The following is a 21,411-nucleotide window of genomic DNA, read 5'->3' as shown; positions in this document are numbered from 1 at the left end:
ACCCAAACAAAATCCGTAGAATTGTTTTGCTTACTTACAACTATTCATTACTAAGGAAATAAAATATCTAGGCTTCACATTCTAAACAAGCAGAAATGTTCCTGTTCATGAAGTATTTGTTTTAATAAAGAGGTAATTCATTGCATTATAGTAAGAAAACAACAAGGACACAGGATTTTTGCTGTGGCTTGGCAGTGGGGGATTTTTCTCTAAGTTATTGTGTGAAGTTAGCTTTCATGCTGTGTTGAGACTGGACTCCCATGAACAGATTGCACTGTCTGCCACTTGCTGTGGTTTCCAGAATGCCCCCTTCAGCCCTCCCTCAGCCTCCCCAATGCCCCTATAACTGTTGCCAATATGGGCCTGCTCCGCTCCAAGAAAGGCAGGAGGCCCCTGCAACTGAAATGCACTCTAATCGCTTCAGCTTTCTTTTCTCACACAAACAGCAGCCACTTTACACCCCATCTGTGTGTTTCTGTGTTCATGTGTATGTGCGTGCCTGCATGTGTATTTGTGACCATTAGAGATCTCCATGCTGTGCGCCCTGCCCTCTTTGTGCCAGGACTTTCTCAGACAGTTAATCTGAGACTGTGAGACAAAGACAGGTGCCACAATCAGCATCTTTACAAAAAAAAAAATAACCCATAGGTGAATTTCCATATGTGTCAGTGTGCTGACTGATTCACAGTAGAATCCACTGAGGTCAGGGCAGGCTCTATCAGTCATTAGCAGAGCAGTGGGGAGCAGTATGATGAGATTTCACGCAACGACAGAGACTGCTGAGGGTCAATGTTATGCTGCCCTGCAGCAAGGGGTGCCGCAGCAGCCAGTGGTCCCTCTGTTATTGTATTTGTCCCCTCATAAGGCTGGTAGCTGCAAGGCCATGTGTGAGGCTGAGAGTCCTCTCTCTGTGGCACACCCTGGCATAGCCTGTTGGCACCGCCACTCTGCAGATGTCAGGAGGCGGGGGGGTTTGTAAAGTGCTCTTTGTCTCCTTGCATCAGATGTTAGATGTGTTTCACTGCAACAATAAAGGTCATGTGTTATGTCTACTTTCCGAACTTAAAGTATGCCTTTTGATCCCTCTTGTGTTTTCAGAGGACGGGTGCCTGCCATACAGTAAACCATCCTTCCCCTCCCCAGGTGGCCACAGCTCCTCTGGCACAGCCTCCTCCAAGGGCTCGACAGGGCCACGCAAGACCGAGGGTCCACGACAGCCACAGCAGTGGACCGCCACAGAGCATGCTGAATTCCTGGGGACCAATGGACAGGGACAGTACTCAGGAGAGTTATGTGAGTAATTAAGTATTTTGATGTTTTACAGCAGTGTTTTACGATATATGGCACTGCATATATAGTGAAAAAAGTCATGTTTTGTAGTCCAACAATTCTGACCATAATATGACCATAACTACTTCTGGCCAAACGACAGTATATCCATCCGTGTAATACTTCTGTGTAGGGCTGGTTGCCTCACAACTTTACTGTGACAACAAGACTCTGAGAGATCCCTGCACCTGGCTGTTGTTCGCTGAGAAATAGTTACAGCACACAACCCGTAAAACCACAACTCTTTATTTTTATGTTTGTTCGTGAATGGATTAAACAAACGAGATCCAAGATGTTAATTAGTGAGCTTTAGACGTGTAGATGGGCATTTTTAACTTTAGCCTCTAAAGTGGCTAGCTGTTATCCAGTCTTTTAACTTTTTTAAAATTTGTTTAGCTTGATACATTATCTTTGTTTATCTGCATGTCTATCCTGTAAATGTGTCCCTTGCACTGTCTTTCTGTATATTGAGAGCTACTGTAAACTGGAGTTAAATTGTCAATTGTATGTGTCAGCATACTTGGCCAATACAGTTAATTTTGATTTACAGTATGCTAAACTAAGCGAGCAACTCCTTGCTTCAACTCGTTAACGTACAGACATGAGAGTGGTATCATTCTTTATCTAATTCTTGGAAAGAAAGCGAATATGCTTATTTACCAAAGTGTTGTACTATTTCTTTATATAAATGTGTCACTTCTGAATTTTGACACATTTTTTTTATCTTTTATTTCCCTTTATTCTCACAGAGTGATCTGACTGGGATGTGAACTGGAACCTGGTCTGTCCTCGAAAGAATGACGCCCTCCCAGTTGGGGCAGCAAACTTTGTCCTTATCTGTGTGTTCTCAGAGGGAAGGAGTGCAGCAGAGGGCACTACAGAGAAAAGCAGTGTCACAGAACTGGAAATGTGATGTATAGACACAGACATACTGTACATCTCACTATGTTTTCGTCCTCAAGAAAATATTTTCCACCTCCTACCTTACTGTAATTTTCTTTTTGTTAGTAAAAACAAGTAAAAAAAAAAATTAAACATCTATATGAGAACAGATTTTCTGGTAACTGCCCTTGGGGAAAAGGGAATTTTGTTTCCTGTAAATATATTCTTTAACTTGTTGTTGCATTGCTATGCAAGCCTAATTCAGTTTGAGCTTTTTATTTCCATATACAGGAACAGTTGGTTTTATCTGGTTATTTGTATTATATGTGAATTGAGTGGCTGTTGTGCCATAAAATAATTGTTTTATAATCCATTGTTTGTTAATAGTTACCATTAATTATTATCATTATTATTATTATTAATTATTGTTTTGCACTGCAATTTTTGGTGATAAGCACAAAAACATAGCTCCTGCTGACATGAAGAACCGGAAGAATATGTGAAGAGGAGTTTCTGTACTGTAAAGTAAAGAGAAGAAAATTATATACTAATGTACAGAGAGATATTAAAGAGTAAGGCTTTGCTCACAGACAGCAACAAACAAGGCACCCGTTCCCATAGTTGAGACTAATTGGGTGACAGACACACAAGGTTCCCGAAGGTCTGAAGGGCAGATATGAGGCTGGAAGAATTGTTCGTAGAGGATACTGTATTACTGTAGGTGACCGAGTTGATTTAATTCCTAATTAACTGTCCTAAAACAATAGTTTGATATCAGAAATTTATTTTACTCAATGTTTTGGGCAACTCCAGGTTGAGGGAGTTGGAGGGTATCCAAGCATTTCAAGTTTTGTTTTTATGATTTACTGCCTAGATAATTTTACTACACTGAGTTTCCGCTCCTCATTCAGTATAAGAACACGCTAACCATAAAACAGTCAAAAGGGAGGAGGAGTCAGTGAAATCTGTCCACATGCTGTAGTTCAGTCAAAGCACTTACAGAGGCAGATTTATGATTCTTCTATAGCCTTAATGGGTAAACGGACATCACAAAAGAGTATATCTTTTGATTAGTAGCAATGATACTCCCAAACATAACTTAAATATCAGTGGAGCAACATAATTTGTTTACATCTTTTATGTTTTAGATTTTATGTCTTTAGTTCCATCCATTTTATTATTGTTTGCTTTTTAGAGCACTTACTGTTTTATGTCTGTTATAATATCTGTGGTACAGTATCATCCAAGAAAACAACACATTGACCTGTTCGGCCCAGCTAAGTGCTGCTAAAATTAGGTAATCTATTAAAGCAGTTGTTGCTCTAAAGGTTGGTGCGTCAGTTACCAGTACACTATGATCAGCACAGTCTTGTGTCACTAACTTTGAGAAGAAATGGTGTGTGTTCGATTTACAGTCTAGCTTTGAGTCACAGTTTGATCCCAAACAGTGAAGTGATTATGGAGAAAAGCCTTGTATATTAATTAGCAGGTCCCACTGCCTCCATGTCTACAGTCACAGGGTGGAGCAGAAACCTTTCTATCTGCCTGACCGCCACAAAACACACACTTATCATCTGCAGCTTTCGACTTCTCAGCCTCTGAATCTCAATTTTTGTCTTTTCAGACAATGTTTTTATTGGTTGTCCTTTTTTTAATGAAAAGCTTGTTTCTTTATATGCCTTTTATGGACTCCAAAACGCTGCTTACAACAATGTTTTCAATATTAATGTTCAGGATTTTTGTGGTTCAATGACTGGTTGTTTTGTCTTTTTTGTACCGCTAATGTTAATAAACGGGGGGTGGAAACTAAAGGCTGTCAGATGCTGTTGTACTGTTGTCGTCATGCCATCGTCCTTTTATATCATCCACCCAGTGGCCAGTGTTCTGGAAATGAGGTGCAAAGAGTATCTCAGGTTATTTTACATTCTGGTGGTGTTTATGTATGTGTATATATGTGTATATATCCATATGCATCTCCACTTGATTATGCCATTCCATTTTCATTGACAAAAATATCCCTCTCATGTCCGATTCTGTTGTCCCCTCTTTTCTTTTCTGCTGTGGATTTTGATTCTGAGTATAATGTGCTGGTTCATCCACCTTAAGACAAGATGTCAGTAAAAGAACATACCAAATTAAGATTGATATTTCTAATGTCTAATGCGTTTTAGTGTCTCTTTAATACTCATTGTTTTCTTTTAAATCACAGTGTCGTTTTGTATTTATTAAAATGATAATAAAAGTATATTGTGAAATATGCATAAAGATTCGTGGAATATAAAACGTGTTTTTTGTTCCTTGTAAAGTTTGCAGTCAGAGACGAGCAGCGAGGCCATAAGGAGATGATAGGCACACTGTGCTCACAGCATGGTGAAATGCCGGGTCAGTAGTCGTCTGAGTCACTCTGCGTCCTGCATGTTCACCGCACTGCTCTTCTCATGTCAAAACTAAAGAAACTTTAAACCTTTTTGAACACAAGGAGCAAAAATGCTCTTAATTTGCTTGTCAAGACAATAGAGAAAATGTCTTTTTGCAAGGATGAAAGTACTTTGGCTTTCCCTGTCTTTTGTTCATTTTCTCAATATTGTTGATTCTTTGTAGCCTATCTGTGTGTTGCCTTTTTGCTATAAAAGAGGATTAAAAATGACAAAAAGAAAAAGTTGTTGGGTGAAGTCTTTCTGTACAGTATGGGGTGAGGTGACACCCCGATCCAATGCCATTTCTACAGTACAGTACATTCAGCTTTTTTTTCTGTAAACCACTTTCTGTAATTCACTTGCATGTCCTTGTCCAAGAAGAGAGTGGATCAAGAAAATAAACTTTTACAGTCTCATTCCCATGTCCTGTAAGATAAATCCATGTTCTTTTATTTCCTTGTACCTGGATCAATATCAAATAAAATATTTTTGAAAAATGAAAATGCCTAAAGTTTGTCTTTGATAGAAAGACTGCTGTACAGGGGAATTGACAGCCCCAAATTGGGTGTAAAAAGAGAAATAATGCAGGACAATACATAGGAAATTGTCATTATTTGTCTTGTAGCTGTAATATTTCAGTTTTTGTAGGCTACTTCCTTATACTGCAGCTACAACCACATGAAAAATGGCAAGTTTGCCTGTTTCGCCAAAACATGCCCCTTGTGATATCTTGTTAGTGTTTGACTCAGCAATATGTGTGTAGTTATTTTGTGCTCTGTGTGTGTGTACAAGTGCACTAGAGATGTGTAGCCTACTGTGTGTGTTTGTGAAAGAGCTCCTGACTCAGCTGTAATTTTTTTCGTCAAACCAATCTCTACCTTGATCCTTCTAGAGGAGCAGCTTCAAACACAAGCCCAAATCTCCTACATCGCTGAGACAGGCATCTTGCTTTCAAGCTCTCTTATATGGAGCCCACAGTAAAACAACTTGTGAAAGAAATGATGCAAAACTGGATATATAAAGCTGGGAACAGCTTCTGTATCAGCAGAAAAGGCTTGTTTTTTAATCTCTCCAGTTGACATACACACAGTTCACACCACCTGTGGTGACCACAAATTAGCAATACCTGCTTACATAATGACCACACTCGTGGGCTGCTGTGATTCGTTGATTTCAAAGCAAGCAGTGAAGTGTCTGCTGTTGCTGTATTATTGAATTGTACGGTATACCATGTGAGTTGGCATCAGCGTTTTTTTTGTTTTCCACTTAACATGTAAGAAAAATATGAACCACTCTTTGGAACATACAGCTCTAGGATTGCCTCAGACTGTGATTTGGTCTCTGCTGGTACCTGAACCTCGTCGTTTGGAAGTGTTTGTAGCATGGCCTGAGCTGATGGGCCCTCTTTTCTGCACAGTCCATGAAATCAGGAAATGCTGAAGGCATTGAGGGACACCATAAATGGCCTGTATGGGTAGAATGGCAGGCAGTTGTTGTGACCTCTACCGTTACCTTACAGAAGGGCAGATGTTTGACTGGTGATGGAAGCTCTGCAGCACGAGCCATTTGAGCCCCTTGGAATGTTTTAGCTGTGATGTCTCTCACAGGGTTTTGTTCTTATTGGCTAAAAAAGTGGGAGAACTACATAGCACTTCATTCCATATGGAGTGCTGCAACTTCATGTCAAGTGATCAAGGCCAGCTCCAGTGCGTAGTCTACCTAATGGTCCTTGTGGCGAGGTGCCCTCTTGTCAGAGATCTGTGCAGCACCCCCATCTACCTAGTTAGTGACCAGATGTGTGGTAGAAACAAGCATAGCACTTGTTGCAGGTCAGAGTTCACTGTTGTTCAACTTTTCCCTGTAACTTTGTATCACTTTCATACACTGTTTCGGGCCAGAGTTTAGGGAAATTTCATTGAACAGAAGGTTAATGTACCCACAGTTTAACCATTAGAGCCCCCAGGTGCAGCCTTTACCATTAGGCAATGTAGGCATCTGCACCTAATAGCTATAGACAAAAATGTGATAGTATTATTATCCATAACCAGTTTTATAGATAGATAGATAGATAGATAGATAGATAGATAGATAGATAGATAGATAGATAGATAGATAGATAGATTTTATTTTCCCCAAAGGCAACTTTGTTTCGTTATACTGTATGTGCATTATATATGCTATTATGTATAGATAAAATCATGTCAATCATAAAATAATGTGTTATTTATATCCTGCAGTAATCATTCAGAAAATGCCCTAAAGGTGATTATTTTATCATCTTCCCCACCCTCGCCCTCAGCAGATGGACTATTCCATCACTAGACAGGCCACAGTGTCAATCATGAACACCTGAGCGAATTTCCTGGCAAACAAGGCCGCATGTCCACGATTTGCGGATCAATTTGACGCAAGTAGTCAAGGAATACTGTCTAAAAGTGAAACGTGCTATCCTATTTCCAAGCGAAAAAAGCATCAAGTATGCAGAAGTGTTGTGAAATTTACTGCGTGAAAAATTAAATGTTCACTATCATCCCTTCCAACACAGTTGTCGTGGATTAGCCTATGCCCAGAGTTTGGTGAGGAAAGAACACCTGGAATAAGGTAAGACAGCTGACTCTGTGACTGCATGTTTGTTAATTGCTGGTTTAACGAGAAGAGCAACAGTTTGTCAGGCTCTATAATTACCGAGCTCGTCAATATGAGTGTTTGTTGGGTTGTTTACAGTTCTGTGGCAGCTAGAGGTGGCTGATTAAAATGCCTAACTTGAGTAACTCACAGGGCTGCAGTATGTTTTCATGTCCCCGTGCTAGTTAATTTATCCCTTATTGACATACTGGCAGGTATATAATATCACTTATGTATTTTCATGACTTTTGTCTGACATTAGATATTAGTGTTTGGCATTCTTTCCTTTTCATGCCAGACATATTGTCATTTCACATAGCTGATCAGTAGGCAGGCTACTGAGGATGGGGGGGGGCTCTGTATTATTTATCTGTGCTGCCCATTCATGGTCTGCAGGGGGAACAGATCATTTCTCACTTCTTATTGGTGTAGTTCAGGTTGGTGCCATGCTACTAACTGGAATTCCATGTGTTGTGAAGAACCGCTGAATCAAGTGTCTTTCATCATCTCTTTAATTTAATTTAGAGATACAAAAAGAGAAACTGAATGCTGAAAATGGCCCAATATAATCTAAGTAAATGTGTTTTTCTGCCTTGGATGCATGCATATCTTTGGATGTTTGTAAATGGAAAGTTTTGTTTGCGCAAACGTGTTCAGTAGGTGAACATTCTGGCGATGGTGACAGCTAATTAAATTACAGCTGCTGTGTTGTGCTTCTGCAAGAGGAGCTACTGTAGATCTGCTCTGTTTCATGAAGTGGGTCCCAGTATGGAATATATAGAGTGGAGAGAACAACTGGTTACATGTTATCACGGTTCAACCGCAGGTGGTGTGTCTTTTCGAGCATGTGAACTGTCCCCATGGGGCCCAAATTTATATATTGGTGAAAGATAACACAAGTAAACACAAAATGCAGTTTTTAAATGAAGGTTGTTATTAAGGGAAAACAAAATCCAAACCTACATGGCCCTGTGTGAAATAGTGATTGCCCCCTAAACCTAATAACTGGTTGGGCCGCCCTTAGCAGCAACAACTGCAATCAAGTGTTTGCGATAACTTGCAAATGAAGACTTGGAGGATTTTCGAGCATGAACTGCCTTTTTAAGGTCATGCCACAGCGTCTCAATAGGATTCAGGTCAGGACTTTGACTAGGCCACTTCAAATGTGGCTGAATTACAACAATTCTGCAAAGATGAGTGGGCCAAAATTCCTCCACAGCGCTGTAAAAGACTCATTGCAAGTTATCGCAAACGCTTGATTGCAGTTGTTGCTGCTAAGGGTGGCCCAACCAGTTATTAGGTTTAGGGGGCAATCAATATTTCACACAGGGCCATGTAGGCTTGGATTTTGTTTTCCCTTAATAATAACAATCTTCATTTAAAAAATGCATTTTGTGTTTACTTGTGTTATCTTTGACTAATATTTAAATTTGTTAGATGATCTGAAACATTTAAGTGTGACAAACATGCAAAAAAATAAGAAATCAGGAAGGGGGCAAACACTTTTCACACCACTGTGTATAGGGTGGAATGATATGAAAGCAACCACTTTGGTTTGGTCTTATTTAGGCTACATATATCTTGCTGAACCTTTTTTTATTTTCTGACTCATTATTTTGTAAACATGGGCCTTTTGCGTTTTGGACGCTGACAAATGTCAGGCCTGTGAAACTTGATGTGTGATTTATTTTGTGGTGGCATTGAGTTTCATTTCTCTCCATGATGAGTGATCAAGATTTTAAAGGTTAGCCCTTGATTTTAAATCTGTTTAAACAAAATAATTTGTTGGCACTAATGAAATAATGGTTCAGCTTTCTTTCTCAGTTCCTCATAAATGTCAACTATTAGTCATTTTAGTTGTGTGTGTTTTGGCTCACTTTCTCCCTTCAGCTGTATTCTTCTTTGCTGTCCTCTTCCATCTGAAAAACATGTTTATGCAAAAAAACCCTGAGCCAGTTTCTTCTGTAACTCCTGTCCTTATTTTTGAACCAAGGCTGGCATTTTGGGATGTATTTGGGTGACATAGAAGAGTTTATTTATGCACTTGTTTATTTGTTTATCTATCAGAGCATTTGAACTGATGGTGCAGTGGGAGAGCATGCTCTCTAGTCAGAGAGTGCAGTTTTTCCTTACTGTAGTCATGTCTGCATTTTAAAAATAGCCTCCTGTTCAGCTATGCATACCAGCTTATTAACACTTGTTTACTTAGTGTCGGGATAAAATTTAATTGGATTAAAATGTTTTGGATACAAGACTGCACTGCTTACAGTGATGATCTTTTCTTCCCTTCCTTTGCATTACTATCACAGTTATACTTTATAAGTGTCTGTCATGCACATGTGCACATGTTAAAGCCCTGTTAGAATGTTATAATAAATCATTTTTTAAATAATTCACATGACCAAGAAATCATGTTTCTGCAGCAGAAATCTAGCTGTTAAGAGCTGTCTCTCGTAATCCCTCACCCCAATTAGGAAAGATTTTCTTACATGACGTTTAGGAAACCACATACTGCAAAATGAAGACTTTTTTTTTATTGTAGGCACATTAATGCATAACATTTAAAACAACCCCACACAGAGTCAAAGAATAATGTTGTGTTAATAACTAATTTTCATGATATTTCTTTGGAATGGTTGGGAGGTTTTTGCATTCATATTTATGGAAAAGGTTCAGCGATCTATCCTGACCCTTTAAACAAACCCATCAGTGCAGACTAGGCAGGAACTGCTCCCATTTCACACCTCTTCCTCTGCCTGTGCCTGGGGGGCAGGACGAGTAATGACTGCTCCGCTCCTTGCCAACAAAGCAACTTTCCCTCTCCACTCCCATCTTTTATTTCCAACTGTTTACCAGTGTGCACTCTTCCAACTCTTCCTCATTTCTCACCTCCGCCAGAATGTGCAGCAAATACGCAGTTTGCGGTGATGTACCTGTTTGTCTGTATTCTCCCAGAAGCCTGTGCTTTCATACGGCTGTGTAATTGTTGCATCAGATGTTGGTGAAGCTGGTCTGTGGAGAGAGCAGAAACTGGTTAGGCAGGCAGAAGGAAATAAGGTTTGCTCAGCAAATACATGCTGCAGTAGGATACAAGTTATCAGGGTGTGAGTGAGTGTGCATGTGTGTGTGCCTTGATGTCTGTACCAGTGTGTTTGCACTGGGAGAAAGTAGCTGCTGTGTATGTGCTTTCATGTGTGTGTGTATTTGTTGATGAAAGGAAGCATCTACTGCTCGTGTTGCAGGATTTTTTTCCCCTCCTGCTTCTCCTCCCCTTTGTCTCCTGACTGGTGACAATGAGTGGAGGTGAGAGGGCAGCAGTACCAATGCAACGCCATTCATCACACATGTCAAACAGCTAGACCAGCTGCTGGGGACAAGCAGCAAAAATTTGCATTTCATCCCTCTCCCTCGCTCCCTCTCTCTGTCTGTCTCAGCCTCATCTCTCTCTATATTTTCATCATAGCTCCACATTTGATAAATGACTCCAGAAGCCAGATAATTTTCCACTTGTTTGGATGAAAACATGGCGTTATTGACCAGCACTTTCCATATATTGAGCTTTGTGTCACAAAATGGACTAGTTCGGCTGGTTGCATGCAGTTCTTCTTTGATAAGACCACTATCCCTGTGCTGCTGAGTCCATAATGACAGTGTGGGGGAATGAAACTGACCGTTACTGGTTAATGTTGAGAATAGTAAATTTTCCAGGCCAAGGTGGACAATCTCTGTCTTCATTAGGGCTTCAACTAACATTCATTTTTGTTGTTGATTAAGCAGACAATTACTTTCACAATTTATTGATGAATCCCTTGGTCTATTAAACGTCTGAACTAATGACAAATTCCTATCGCGGTTTACCAGAGCCCAAGATGATGTTTTCAAATGTCTTGTTTTCTCCAGCCAAGAGCCTAAAACGCGTCAGTTTGGAGAAGCTGGCCCCGGGTAAGGGTCGGCATTTCATGTTATCCGTCAACCAAGAGAAAAAACAAATTTATATGCAAGTTCAAAACATTCTCACACACTTGGAAATATTGGAAAAAATATAATATTTTAATTTCACCAAGCAAATCTGTAGATACATTATACTCTCCTATGGCGTTTCTACACAGGATGCGTTTCAGTCGTCCGTCTCAACAAATAGGCTTCTGTTTTAATCAATCCTACTTTGTACACAGGCTGCGTAACGGCTCACATTTTACTTGCACTATACACATGTAAACACCTCCAGAGTCTATTTTCTTTCCCCTTACATGCCTAACTACAGTGATTGTGTGTTGGGCTCTGAGAGCTGCCAAAATGCAGATAGTCTACAAGTTATCCAGTCTTTTAGTCAGCTTGTGACTGATTTATCTTTTTATTAGCATATGTTATCATGATCATTAAGACTGTTGCTTTTGAGGTATTAAGCGATCAAAAAATTTTGACATAGACATTGATGATTTGTTCTCTTTGGAGCCCTGTTACTTGTTTAATGTTGCTTTTATAACTTGCATATTAGAGTGCTGATTACTCTTTGTTAGTTGAGAGGTGCTGCTAATTGGCAATCGATCTAATGGGAACTTTGTAGGAGTGTTTGTAATTCTGTTGTAAGTTTTATAATTTTTTTGTTTATTTGCAGGTTATTTGAGTTATCAGTAATTTAGCATGAGATGTTTGCGTTATTCTGTGTATATGACTAGATGTGGAGTGGGAGGGGGCATTACATTTTACCTTGCAGTCTTTTCAAAACTATTCATACAAGCTGAAAGCAGGGACATTTGTGAGAGCAGAGATTTTATTCAAGAGAAAAGCAAACTGACTGATTATCATGTATTGTAATGGCATCCAGTGAAGGTGAAAGCTGTTGAAAAAGTGTGCATGATTTTACTTTTGTGACGTGAATAGCTTGTGTGAATGTGTGTTTGTGTTAGCCCCACACATTGCCACTAGATGTTTTCATCTAAGTACACTTGTCATTCACTGACAGAATGTACCAGTGTTTCTGAGTACAGAACTGTAGCTGCCTATTCCTGTGGGCTTTTAATATACCATTGCTGCTAGTGGGATGGCTTGATGAACAATCTCTTAATCAAAGCTTAATTGTTTAGCATGATCCTGAGTGACCTGCTTAATGGAACCCCGATTAATGATGTGTGTTAACGAACACAGTGGGAGACCCCCCCCCCCCCAAAAACCTTCTCTGACTCTCGTTAATTAAAGGCTGGGTCCAACAGTATCTGGATTATGCAGTATAATGTAATGCAAATAAAAACAGAAACCCTCAAGTTAACTAATGTTTGTCTTGAAGCTGTGTGACAATACTGTTGTATTAGATTTTTGTTCAGATTACATTCTTTTCAGTTGATTTTTGGTGGGGTTTTTGGATGTTCTTTAAATCACCAGAAACAAGAGATTTTCTTTTACATGATATACGATTATATGTACATATCCAAGGGAATCAAGCCGTACAGATGAATTCAGAAATGTTTTCTCTGACTGTGAGCCCAAACTACACGTATCCCTTTTCATGTCCTTCAAATCTTGTCCACAAAAAAGAGGCATATCTAAACCCACGCTCTGCCTTCTGCTTGAAAACCACACTGAAGAAAAAAGAAGCAGCTTTGCCAAGGCCAGCTTTTGTCTCTGGTTGTATGAAGTGGGGCAGAAATATGCAAAACTATCCTTTTCTTCCTTACACACACACACACACACATAAACACAGGGATAAAGCATAAGAGTGAGATATATATTTTTCAAGTTTAACCTTTATGGAAGCTTACTCATGTTTTTCACACAGTAGCACTTCAACATGTGTGATGGGCAGAGCTTTGCAGATAGAAGTTCTTGCCAAGGACTTGCACTGAAAATCTGCCCTTGCGCTTTGAATGTTACAAGGCTGTGGCTGTTTTCAATGGCACTGCCGCATAATAAACTTATTTTTCAAAAATAAAATAACCTTTTTAGAATGAACTGATTTAATCCAATAAGAGCTTTTAGAGTGTGCTGTACACATTATTTAATAAATTGCTAAATTCACTGTAGGCTTTTTGTATAACATTTTATAAGCTTGATTTCCTGCTGTGACATTTAAAACTGAGCACATTGGCACATTGGTGAAGAGGAATCCTTAGTCTTTTCTTCCTGATAATGTTCTCTCTTCTTCACCTGCTGCATGTTCCTGTGAAGTAATGTGTCCAGCGAGGAGGACAATCGTTGGCCTCCAAGATAATCAGTTAATCACCCCAAGACTGGCAAGGTCACTGTAGAAACATGTTGCCCAACCACTTATCTTCTCCGGCTCAGGCCACACAGGAGGCAGGAGAGGGGCTGGAAAGGAGGAGGGATAATGCAGGAGATTAGTTAAAAGGATCATATTTCATATTGTCATCTATGATCTGTTTTGGGTCCCTCAAGTTAAATGTCAACTTTACTCAATTATTTAAAAATGGCTTTATCATATCACATATTATATAGGTTGCAAAACTTGAGCACGGTTTGACCGGTCTTAGCTCTCGTGGATCTGCAGGTCCTTTTTGAGGCTAAAAATGTACCTGCACACTGCTACCTTCTCAGAATTCCTCCTCGACTCCTTTTTCCACTCATTACTTCGGTCACGGACGAATAGCAGATGGTCCAGCTGCCGGTTTAATTGTCTTTATTACCGACGCATCTGCTTTCTGCTTTTCTAATCCAGAACACCATGGCATCGTGCAGGCAGCCGAGACCACGTTTGTGAAATACCATGAACTGAAAAAACAACTCCTTCTCTGTCAGATTGCAGTAACGGCACTCGCGTAACTCTCAGCAAATCACAGTAAGTGTGTATTTTCAGGGCAGAAGATTAGATATGATGCCACAGTAACCTACCAGCTTACACCTCGGCTTGTGTTGCTCCAAAAAAAACAAAACATTATTGTGTGGGTATATTTTCGTCTTGCCATCTGCCTCACATGTGTTGCTTATACCCGAACGTCTGTAAATGAGAGAAGGAGAATCCCTGTGGCTCTGCTCAGTTATTTTCTTAGCTGCTGAGATGTGTTGTACCGAGCTGAGGCTGAGGGAGAAAACAGCAGATGTTAGGCTCTGACAATCCTTTCTGCCTTGGATCTGCAACAACAAAGCAGCTGAGGGAAAATGTCATCCGCGCATCATCCCTGACGGCCCAGCATGAATGAATAATTACTCTACTTTGACTCAGGTCAGGGGAAAGAAGGTAAAGAAACCTCTAACCCTTTCAAATGGGAAGCCCTGCATCATGACATGTGATAAGATGGTGACACTGAGGAGGCTGTGACATGCAGAGATCCTTCAGAAATAAAAAGATTTTTCTTGTGGCAAAACACTCAAGGAAATGAAATGATTCACCCCAGCAGCTCAGTACGTGCTCTTCCTCAAAAGGATGAGATGGGGATATGGGGTTCATCTGTGAAGAGGAGGGGGGAGGGAGAACATTGGAGGATTGGTTGGCTGTGTTGAACTAACTGCAGTCATGTCAGGAAGGAAGCAAGGCTTTAGAAATGCATCATTGTCACCATTATGCTTAATAATTTGAATGACATCTCTGTGCATGACTCAAAAGCACTTGTATGGGGGCTGGCGGGGTTATTAGAAATGACTCCCCCAATGATGCGTGTCACTGAAGCAGCAAATTAACATGAGGAGATGGTGGCATGTTAAAAGCAGCAGAGAAAGGGAGGGAAAAGCTGAGATTGAGGGAAGAGGGAGAGATGTGAAGGGAAACAGCAATAGATGCGGCGAAAGATGTTGCTATTTTCACTCTCTTTGTTAGCTGAGACGTTCTGGTTGTGGTGTTCCAGCTCCTGCTCTGTTAAAGCTTTTTCTGAACACCAGGTGCTCCTATTGTGATAAATGATTCTCAACTGTGCCGAACAATGGCAGAGGCACCCAGACATATCCCTCATCAAATAGTTCCACAGCTCCTCTTCCACAAACAACACAATAAGCACACTGGATTGTGCCGGTGGTTGTTTGGCTTGCCATCACACAAGACTGAAGGCTATTTTCGCTTCCTGTTTACCATGTTACTCATATAGTAAGTGTCTGTCCCCTGGAAGACACTACTAGAGGATTTTTCTGCCAGTTGACTGGCCAGTTTCTTGTCTATCACCCATGCTTCCTCGTCCCCTCTCTTTGCTCAGCTCCTGTGCATTCCTTTGTTTCCCTGTCTCCCGTCTCTGACAGCAAACAAGGCTTAATACATGTACAGTGCCTTCACCTTTTTCCACCCAGTAATTTATGCTGTTAGGGGTTTTCCTCTGTTTGGATGGCCAGGCTTTCATGTGTGCGCAAAGCAGTATCTTGGGGTATTGACACGTTCCTCCGTGTTCAGCATGAAACAGACTGTAGCAGGTAATTGATAGGGGTGTACTGCCACAGACACACAACGCAAACTGAGATAAACCCCACCAGTTTTTAACACCAGCAATTAGATTACCAGTTGGAAATAGAGAGGTGATCTCAGCAAAGTGCTGATAATGTATACACTTAACTATTTCAAGTAGAAACATCAGCGTGATGTTTTAAGATGTCATCCTGGCTGTGGGAAAATGTGATGTGATATATATTTGATATGTCATCAAATAAATACTAATAAGCAACAGATAATAAAAATAATTGTTAGTTGCACCTGATTTCAAGCCCCCCATGTTCCTGAAACTTGTTGATTGTGGACCTGCAGTATGTTCCTGAAGCCCCTGTGCTTCTATATATCTATGAAGGAGCTCATATTCATCTTTATGTTGGGGACAACACCTATGTGCTTCTAATGTCATTTCTCCTACAACTCCTTGTCCTCAGAGTAAAACCTCTTCCCATCCGTCCTCACTCCCCAACCACACAATAGTCCTGTTCAGCATTCAGCCAGGCACACTGGCCAGGATTCTGCCGAAGTGATAAAACCCCATTTATCAGCTGGAAGCGTCGGCAGACTGCAGATATATCCAATGTCTATGCTTTTGATGCCAGGCCACACCAGTATGATTCTGGCTGGCTTACTGAACCCCCAGTGGTTACCCGCTCAAGCTCAAGATCTCATTACCAAGTGGCGTAACTTGCTAATGAATTTGTCTCTAATCATGTTATTTGTAAGTGTCTCACACAACTTTGGGTAAAACATGTTACAGTTCTCCCAACAGGAACAGAAATAAAATGTCGCTCTGGGATTTTTTTTTTCTTTTCAGAAAACAACTCTGCAATCCATATTTTTTTGTGATTTGGCAGTTTATTTCAGAGGCATCTAACAGGAATCCTAATTGGAAAGGTTTTGAAACACTTGAGTGATGAAAACCATTTGGATTTTATTTTCATTATTTATTTATTTATTTATTTATTTCCCATTTAAAGCAGCCAAAGCCACGGTTGTAAACTACAGGTTTTTCCCTTCCTCCCAGTTGACTGTAAGCTTCACGTACGACCTCCTACCTCAGGTTGATTACTGGACCTGTTAACATTCGATCATAAACGTTACACGTATCTAATAAAGATTTTGAAAAGTTGCAGCAGCAGCATTGTTCTAATCGCTTTGCAAATATTGCCTCAGAGGAATAAAAATCGCATCACGCTTAGATCCAATTTGTGCTACACTCACCAATTACTTTCACGGTCCACTTCCCGTCTAATACAGAAAGGCCAGATTATCCGCTGGATGTCTGGGTGTTGCACACCCTAATTACAAACACAAATTGGAAAAATGCAACTTGTGACAAAAAATGTAGCATGTGATTTGTCCTCTTTCCAAGAAAAATATTTGTACTAATTTACTTCGAGTCCGTGTCCTCAAGGAGATAACTGGTCTCTAAGAAACGGAAAGCCTACTTGTGTAAAATGTGAAGAGTTTTTGATCTTTCTATTGGTCTTGTAATCAGATAAAGTTGTAGCATGGATGTACTGTGTCTAATTGGGTTGATGTATAATTAATCTAAACAGTAGTACCAGCTTAGTTCATTACATGACTGATTAAGAGGATATACAGAGGCAAAGACAGAACGTTAGGTTATCAAATATAGTGAAGTGCTTTGAAGTGCTGTTTAAATCTCCAAAGACCTAGAACTAGCTTAAAACAGACTTTTAAGGCACCATAACCCAGTGTAAATTGACTACTGCACTCCACTTACAGCTTGTTTTGCTCTGCATTGCTGCTGCACAAGCTCACTGCAGTGTCTCTGTTTCTGCTGGCTGCACAAATCTCATGCCTGGACTCACAGAGGACACGGGTAGCGAGGAAGTCAGGGCTGATTCCTGGTGTAACTGAGGAGAGAACCAGTAGCATTGAGTACAACATTAATGCATGTGAACTTGGAGTCACATCTAATGACTGCTTTGTTCTTAATGCTGAGTCTAGCTGAGGGACAGGTCCAACCTATAGAAGCTGAATCTGTGACACAGGGGACTTGATGGGAGGTTTGAGTCTCAGATTAAGTATTATGATAAGCACATCAAAAGTTTTCAGTTGGTTCTTGCTGCCAATATTTTCTGTTTAAATCACACAAAGGATATTTATGGCTGCAACTAATGATTATTTTCATTATTAATCTGTTTTTTCTTGATTACTCAATTGATCATTTAGTCTATAAAAGAGTTAGAAAATAGTGACAATGCCCATCACAATTTCCAGAACCAATGCGACATCTTCAAATTGCTTGTTTTATCCGCCCAACAGTCCAAAACTCCAGAGAAAAGCAGCAAATCATCGCATTTGAGAAGATGAAACCAGAGAATGTACTTTTTGCTTGATAAGTGACTTAAATGATAAATCAGTTGGCTAAATTATTGATTAGTCCATCAAATTAATTAATCCACCAGTTGTTTCTGAACTAACAGACTTACAGTATGTAGGCAAAATTTTAGCTCCAGTTAGAATCAACAGTCCTAGATGAAGCATGTCACAAACTCTTCAAAAATGAGTTTGTGAAAAGCCTCTCATTCTATGCAACAGAGTTCACACCTGCCAAATTCAAAGCAAACTCTCATGAGGCAAAAACGTACAGATGGAGTCACAGAGAGCCCAGGGCGGCAGGTAGGACTGTGAGCGAGTCAGGGAGCTGGTAGAGACAGAGCAGCACTCCAGGAGATAGATGCGTCCTGCCACTGTATAAATTGGCTGTCGGAAATGTTGTGCAAGGAAACGACGCAATTGGTGGGAAGTTGGAGGCAGAGTGACACTGATGGAGAGATGAAGAGGAAGGAAAGACAGGGTGAGGGTCAAATGGGAAGAGGTAGTGGGATGAACATTGGGAGAAGGCTAAGGTCGGTGTTAAATGTCTCATAACGGGCTGGAGATTGGGAGATGACTGTTTCAGAATAAAAGGCCTTCAGAGATAGGACAATAAATGAAGATAAAGATGGCTTACATTCAATTATGGACAAAGAAAACCACACATAACATGGTTATCAGATGTCTATTATGGGATGAATCCCGGTTATTAAAGCTACAACTGTGATGACTATCATTTTCATAATGACCGCGTTATTGTTTTTAGTGCCTTTTTATATGCTTCACTTGTACAGCATTCTTATGTGAACTACGTCATAAACAGTACAGTAACCTCATTGCTGAACAATGACTGGCTTGAATTCAGAACAATAAAGGAAAGAGCCACACTGTAGAATAGCAATTATTCAAAGGATCTGGCAGGTCGGATAAAATGAATGAAACCTTATGACTTGGCAAACTAGCTTCATGGTTAATGCAAGACTTCCTGGATGGAGGTGGAAGTTATTGGAGGACTGTTCCCCTGCGGGATAGTAAAGTGATTTGGCCATACTCTGCAGATGTCTGCCATATAGAGGAAGAGATAGTAGCTGTCTGCTGCAGGATGGATGAGATGAGGAAATGAGAGAGACAAAGATCAGGGATCGGACTATGACTAGGATGCCAATGACAGTATCAAAGGAGCAATGCCGAGAATGGTGAGTAGAGGAAAGACGCAATGGTTGCATCTCCATTTCTGTTCCAGTTGCTGGCAGCACAAGATCTTATTTGACCAATTCAGAGGATCACCTAGTATAGACAGAAGATAAATTGGCACCTCTGTAATTGCCTGAACCTTTAACCTGGAGGCAGGAAGTGGTCACTTTACCCTGGAGGTCTAATGTTTGGCCTCTATCATAGAATAGCATCAGCTATTGACACACCTCAGTAATGGCCTACCTTAAGGCTGGTAGCTTCACACAGAGTAATGATGACCCATGCTCGCCTGCAAGGCACTGCTTTTCTTCTCATCGATGCAATTACTGCACTGAGGCATGGATGCCCCTATAGCAAGGAGGAAGATCACAATTCCCTGCTGTTCCTCTTACCACCAGTCCTAAAGCAGAAAATACTTAAAGGAACAACACTGACCTTGTGTTAAAGTGTGAAGCTAATTGGTTAATCAGTAATATTGAAATGGATATAGGGATCTGTGCACAGGTTGTCGAGATGCATTAATTATTGTTGATGCTCATGTGCGTCTAGCCCCCACCAGTGAAAAATGAGATGACAAAAGAGGTAATTTCCTCTTTCTCTCAAGATGGTGTGTAATTGTGTGAGGGTGGGGGGTGGGGGTGATCTGTGTGAGGCTTCTCCCTCTCCATTCCTTCTGACAAAGACTTTAATTCACCGTAATTATACAGATGGATTGAAATATACAGCAAGACAGGGAATCACTCCAATTATGCAGAGTTGATTAAAACTTGGACCCCATGCCAGGGTGCTGCAGGAGCATGGGAGGAGTCAAGATGTGCACCATAGAAGCACTGAACACATGAGCCCAGTGAACATCTGCACCACGAGGACCAAAACAACAGAAGATGATTTCTGCATCTCAGACGTGTTTCACTCTCTAGCTGAAAAGTAACAATATACGTTTGATGGTCTGGTGCATAAGGAAGAGTTTCTGCTCTTGACAGAAGGCACACTCCTCGCGTTGAAATCGCACTGCCTCCTAATGAAGATGGATCAATGTTATTCATTTACTGACAACCACACACAGTGTACAGCACAGCCCATCTCCTGTGTTATGTCACTGCATATAGCTATAGCATTTACGTGCAGTGGTGGGGATAAGTCCTTGGCATCTGGAGACCATGGTCACTGGAGGAGAACGTGGAAAAGACAAAGGGAGGCAGAAAAAAAACGGGAGATGGAAAGACACAGAGACAAAGAGAATGAGAGGGAGAGAGTAAAAGATCACAAATAGGGAGGAACGGAGTGAAAAGGGCAAGACATTTGTCACCCTCTCCTACAGGACCATTGGAAGAAAGAACAATATCATTAATCTCCTGACATTTCAATATTGTATTAACCTTTCTTGTGGAATTCTCTGGGCTCATTAGTCTTTTTTGAGGGGGAGAAAAATAATAATCAATAGAACAAGCTCTCGACACGATCTAGAAATATACTGCAGTCAGATAACATACAACCTCAAGCCAGTCATATGAAGCTGTCCTGTCTTTAGCAATCACTCCCTTTATCTACTTTAAATTAATTGGTTAAAATACAAACATATCAAATAAAAAGATAAATGGAATTGAAAGGGTGTAGCTGTTGCTCTCAAGTAGGTCACAGTCATAAAAGAGAAAAATGGCCGGGCTGTAAAACAATAGCTTAAGATGGCAACACAAGCACATCAGCCATCTTATGTGAAGAGAAAAATGCCCCAAGGCCACACAAAGCGTGATGAACCCATGTCTCGTCTCACCCACTCAGTCAGCAGCCTGTCAGCAACACAAAGAAAGAAAGAAAGAAAGAGGATGAATCCAAAGGTGCCCACATCCTTTAAACTCCACCTCCACGATCCTCCCTTCCCTGTAACACCTCCACAGCCCGCTCAACCATGTCCTCACCTTCCATCTATCAATGCCTGAAGAACACCAGCCATTCAAATCACCAGCACTCCCCAGGTCATTTGACTAAGAAAACACCCCAATTTATCCCCATTATGTGCCCTTGCTGAACATCAAGCACTGCCAGGCCTTTTGTCTATCATCATTTACATTTAGCCTCTATAATTGGTCGTGTCAGTGTTTTGTTGAGTGTTTGGCTATGTTCTTATGAAAACATGTTGCTTTTGAATGGTGTGATTGTATGTTTACATTGGGCATACCTAACCTTGGGGAGGAGTCACCTGGGTTCAAGGGTTATTTCAATACTGTCATTATAGGTGTACCTAACAGCTTG

General features: G+C 40.6%; 1 protein-coding gene across 14 annotated transcripts in view; it reads left to right on the top strand.

Annotated features, from left to right (window-relative positions):
- Window positions 1–5,131, top strand: part of robo2 (roundabout, axon guidance receptor, homolog 2 (Drosophila)) — a 328,885-nt gene extending 323,754 nt beyond the window's left edge. For 13 of the 14 annotated variants that reach the window (XM_044202720.1, XM_044202723.1, XM_044202724.1 and 10 more), the window contains 2 exons: window positions 1,099–1,293; window positions 2,079–5,131. In XM_044202720.1, coding sequence (XP_044058655.1) covers window positions 1,099–1,293; window positions 2,079–2,080 — 197 coding nt within the window. In that variant the 3' untranslated portion in view covers window positions 2,081–5,131. The remainder of the gene's footprint in view (window positions 1–1,098; window positions 1,294–2,078) is intronic. The other variant, XM_044202727.1, reaches the window with a different exon arrangement.
- Window positions 5,132–21,411: the final 16,280 nt, after the last annotated feature.

Source organism: Siniperca chuatsi, linkage group LG7 (assembly GCF_020085105.1).
Source record: "Siniperca chuatsi isolate FFG_IHB_CAS linkage group LG7, ASM2008510v1, whole genome shotgun sequence".
Classification (NCBI taxonomy): domain Eukaryota; kingdom Metazoa; phylum Chordata; class Actinopteri; order Centrarchiformes; family Sinipercidae; genus Siniperca; species Siniperca chuatsi.
The sequence above is the reverse complement of the archived record's forward strand: the minus strand, read 5'-3'. Positions and strand labels throughout refer to the sequence as shown.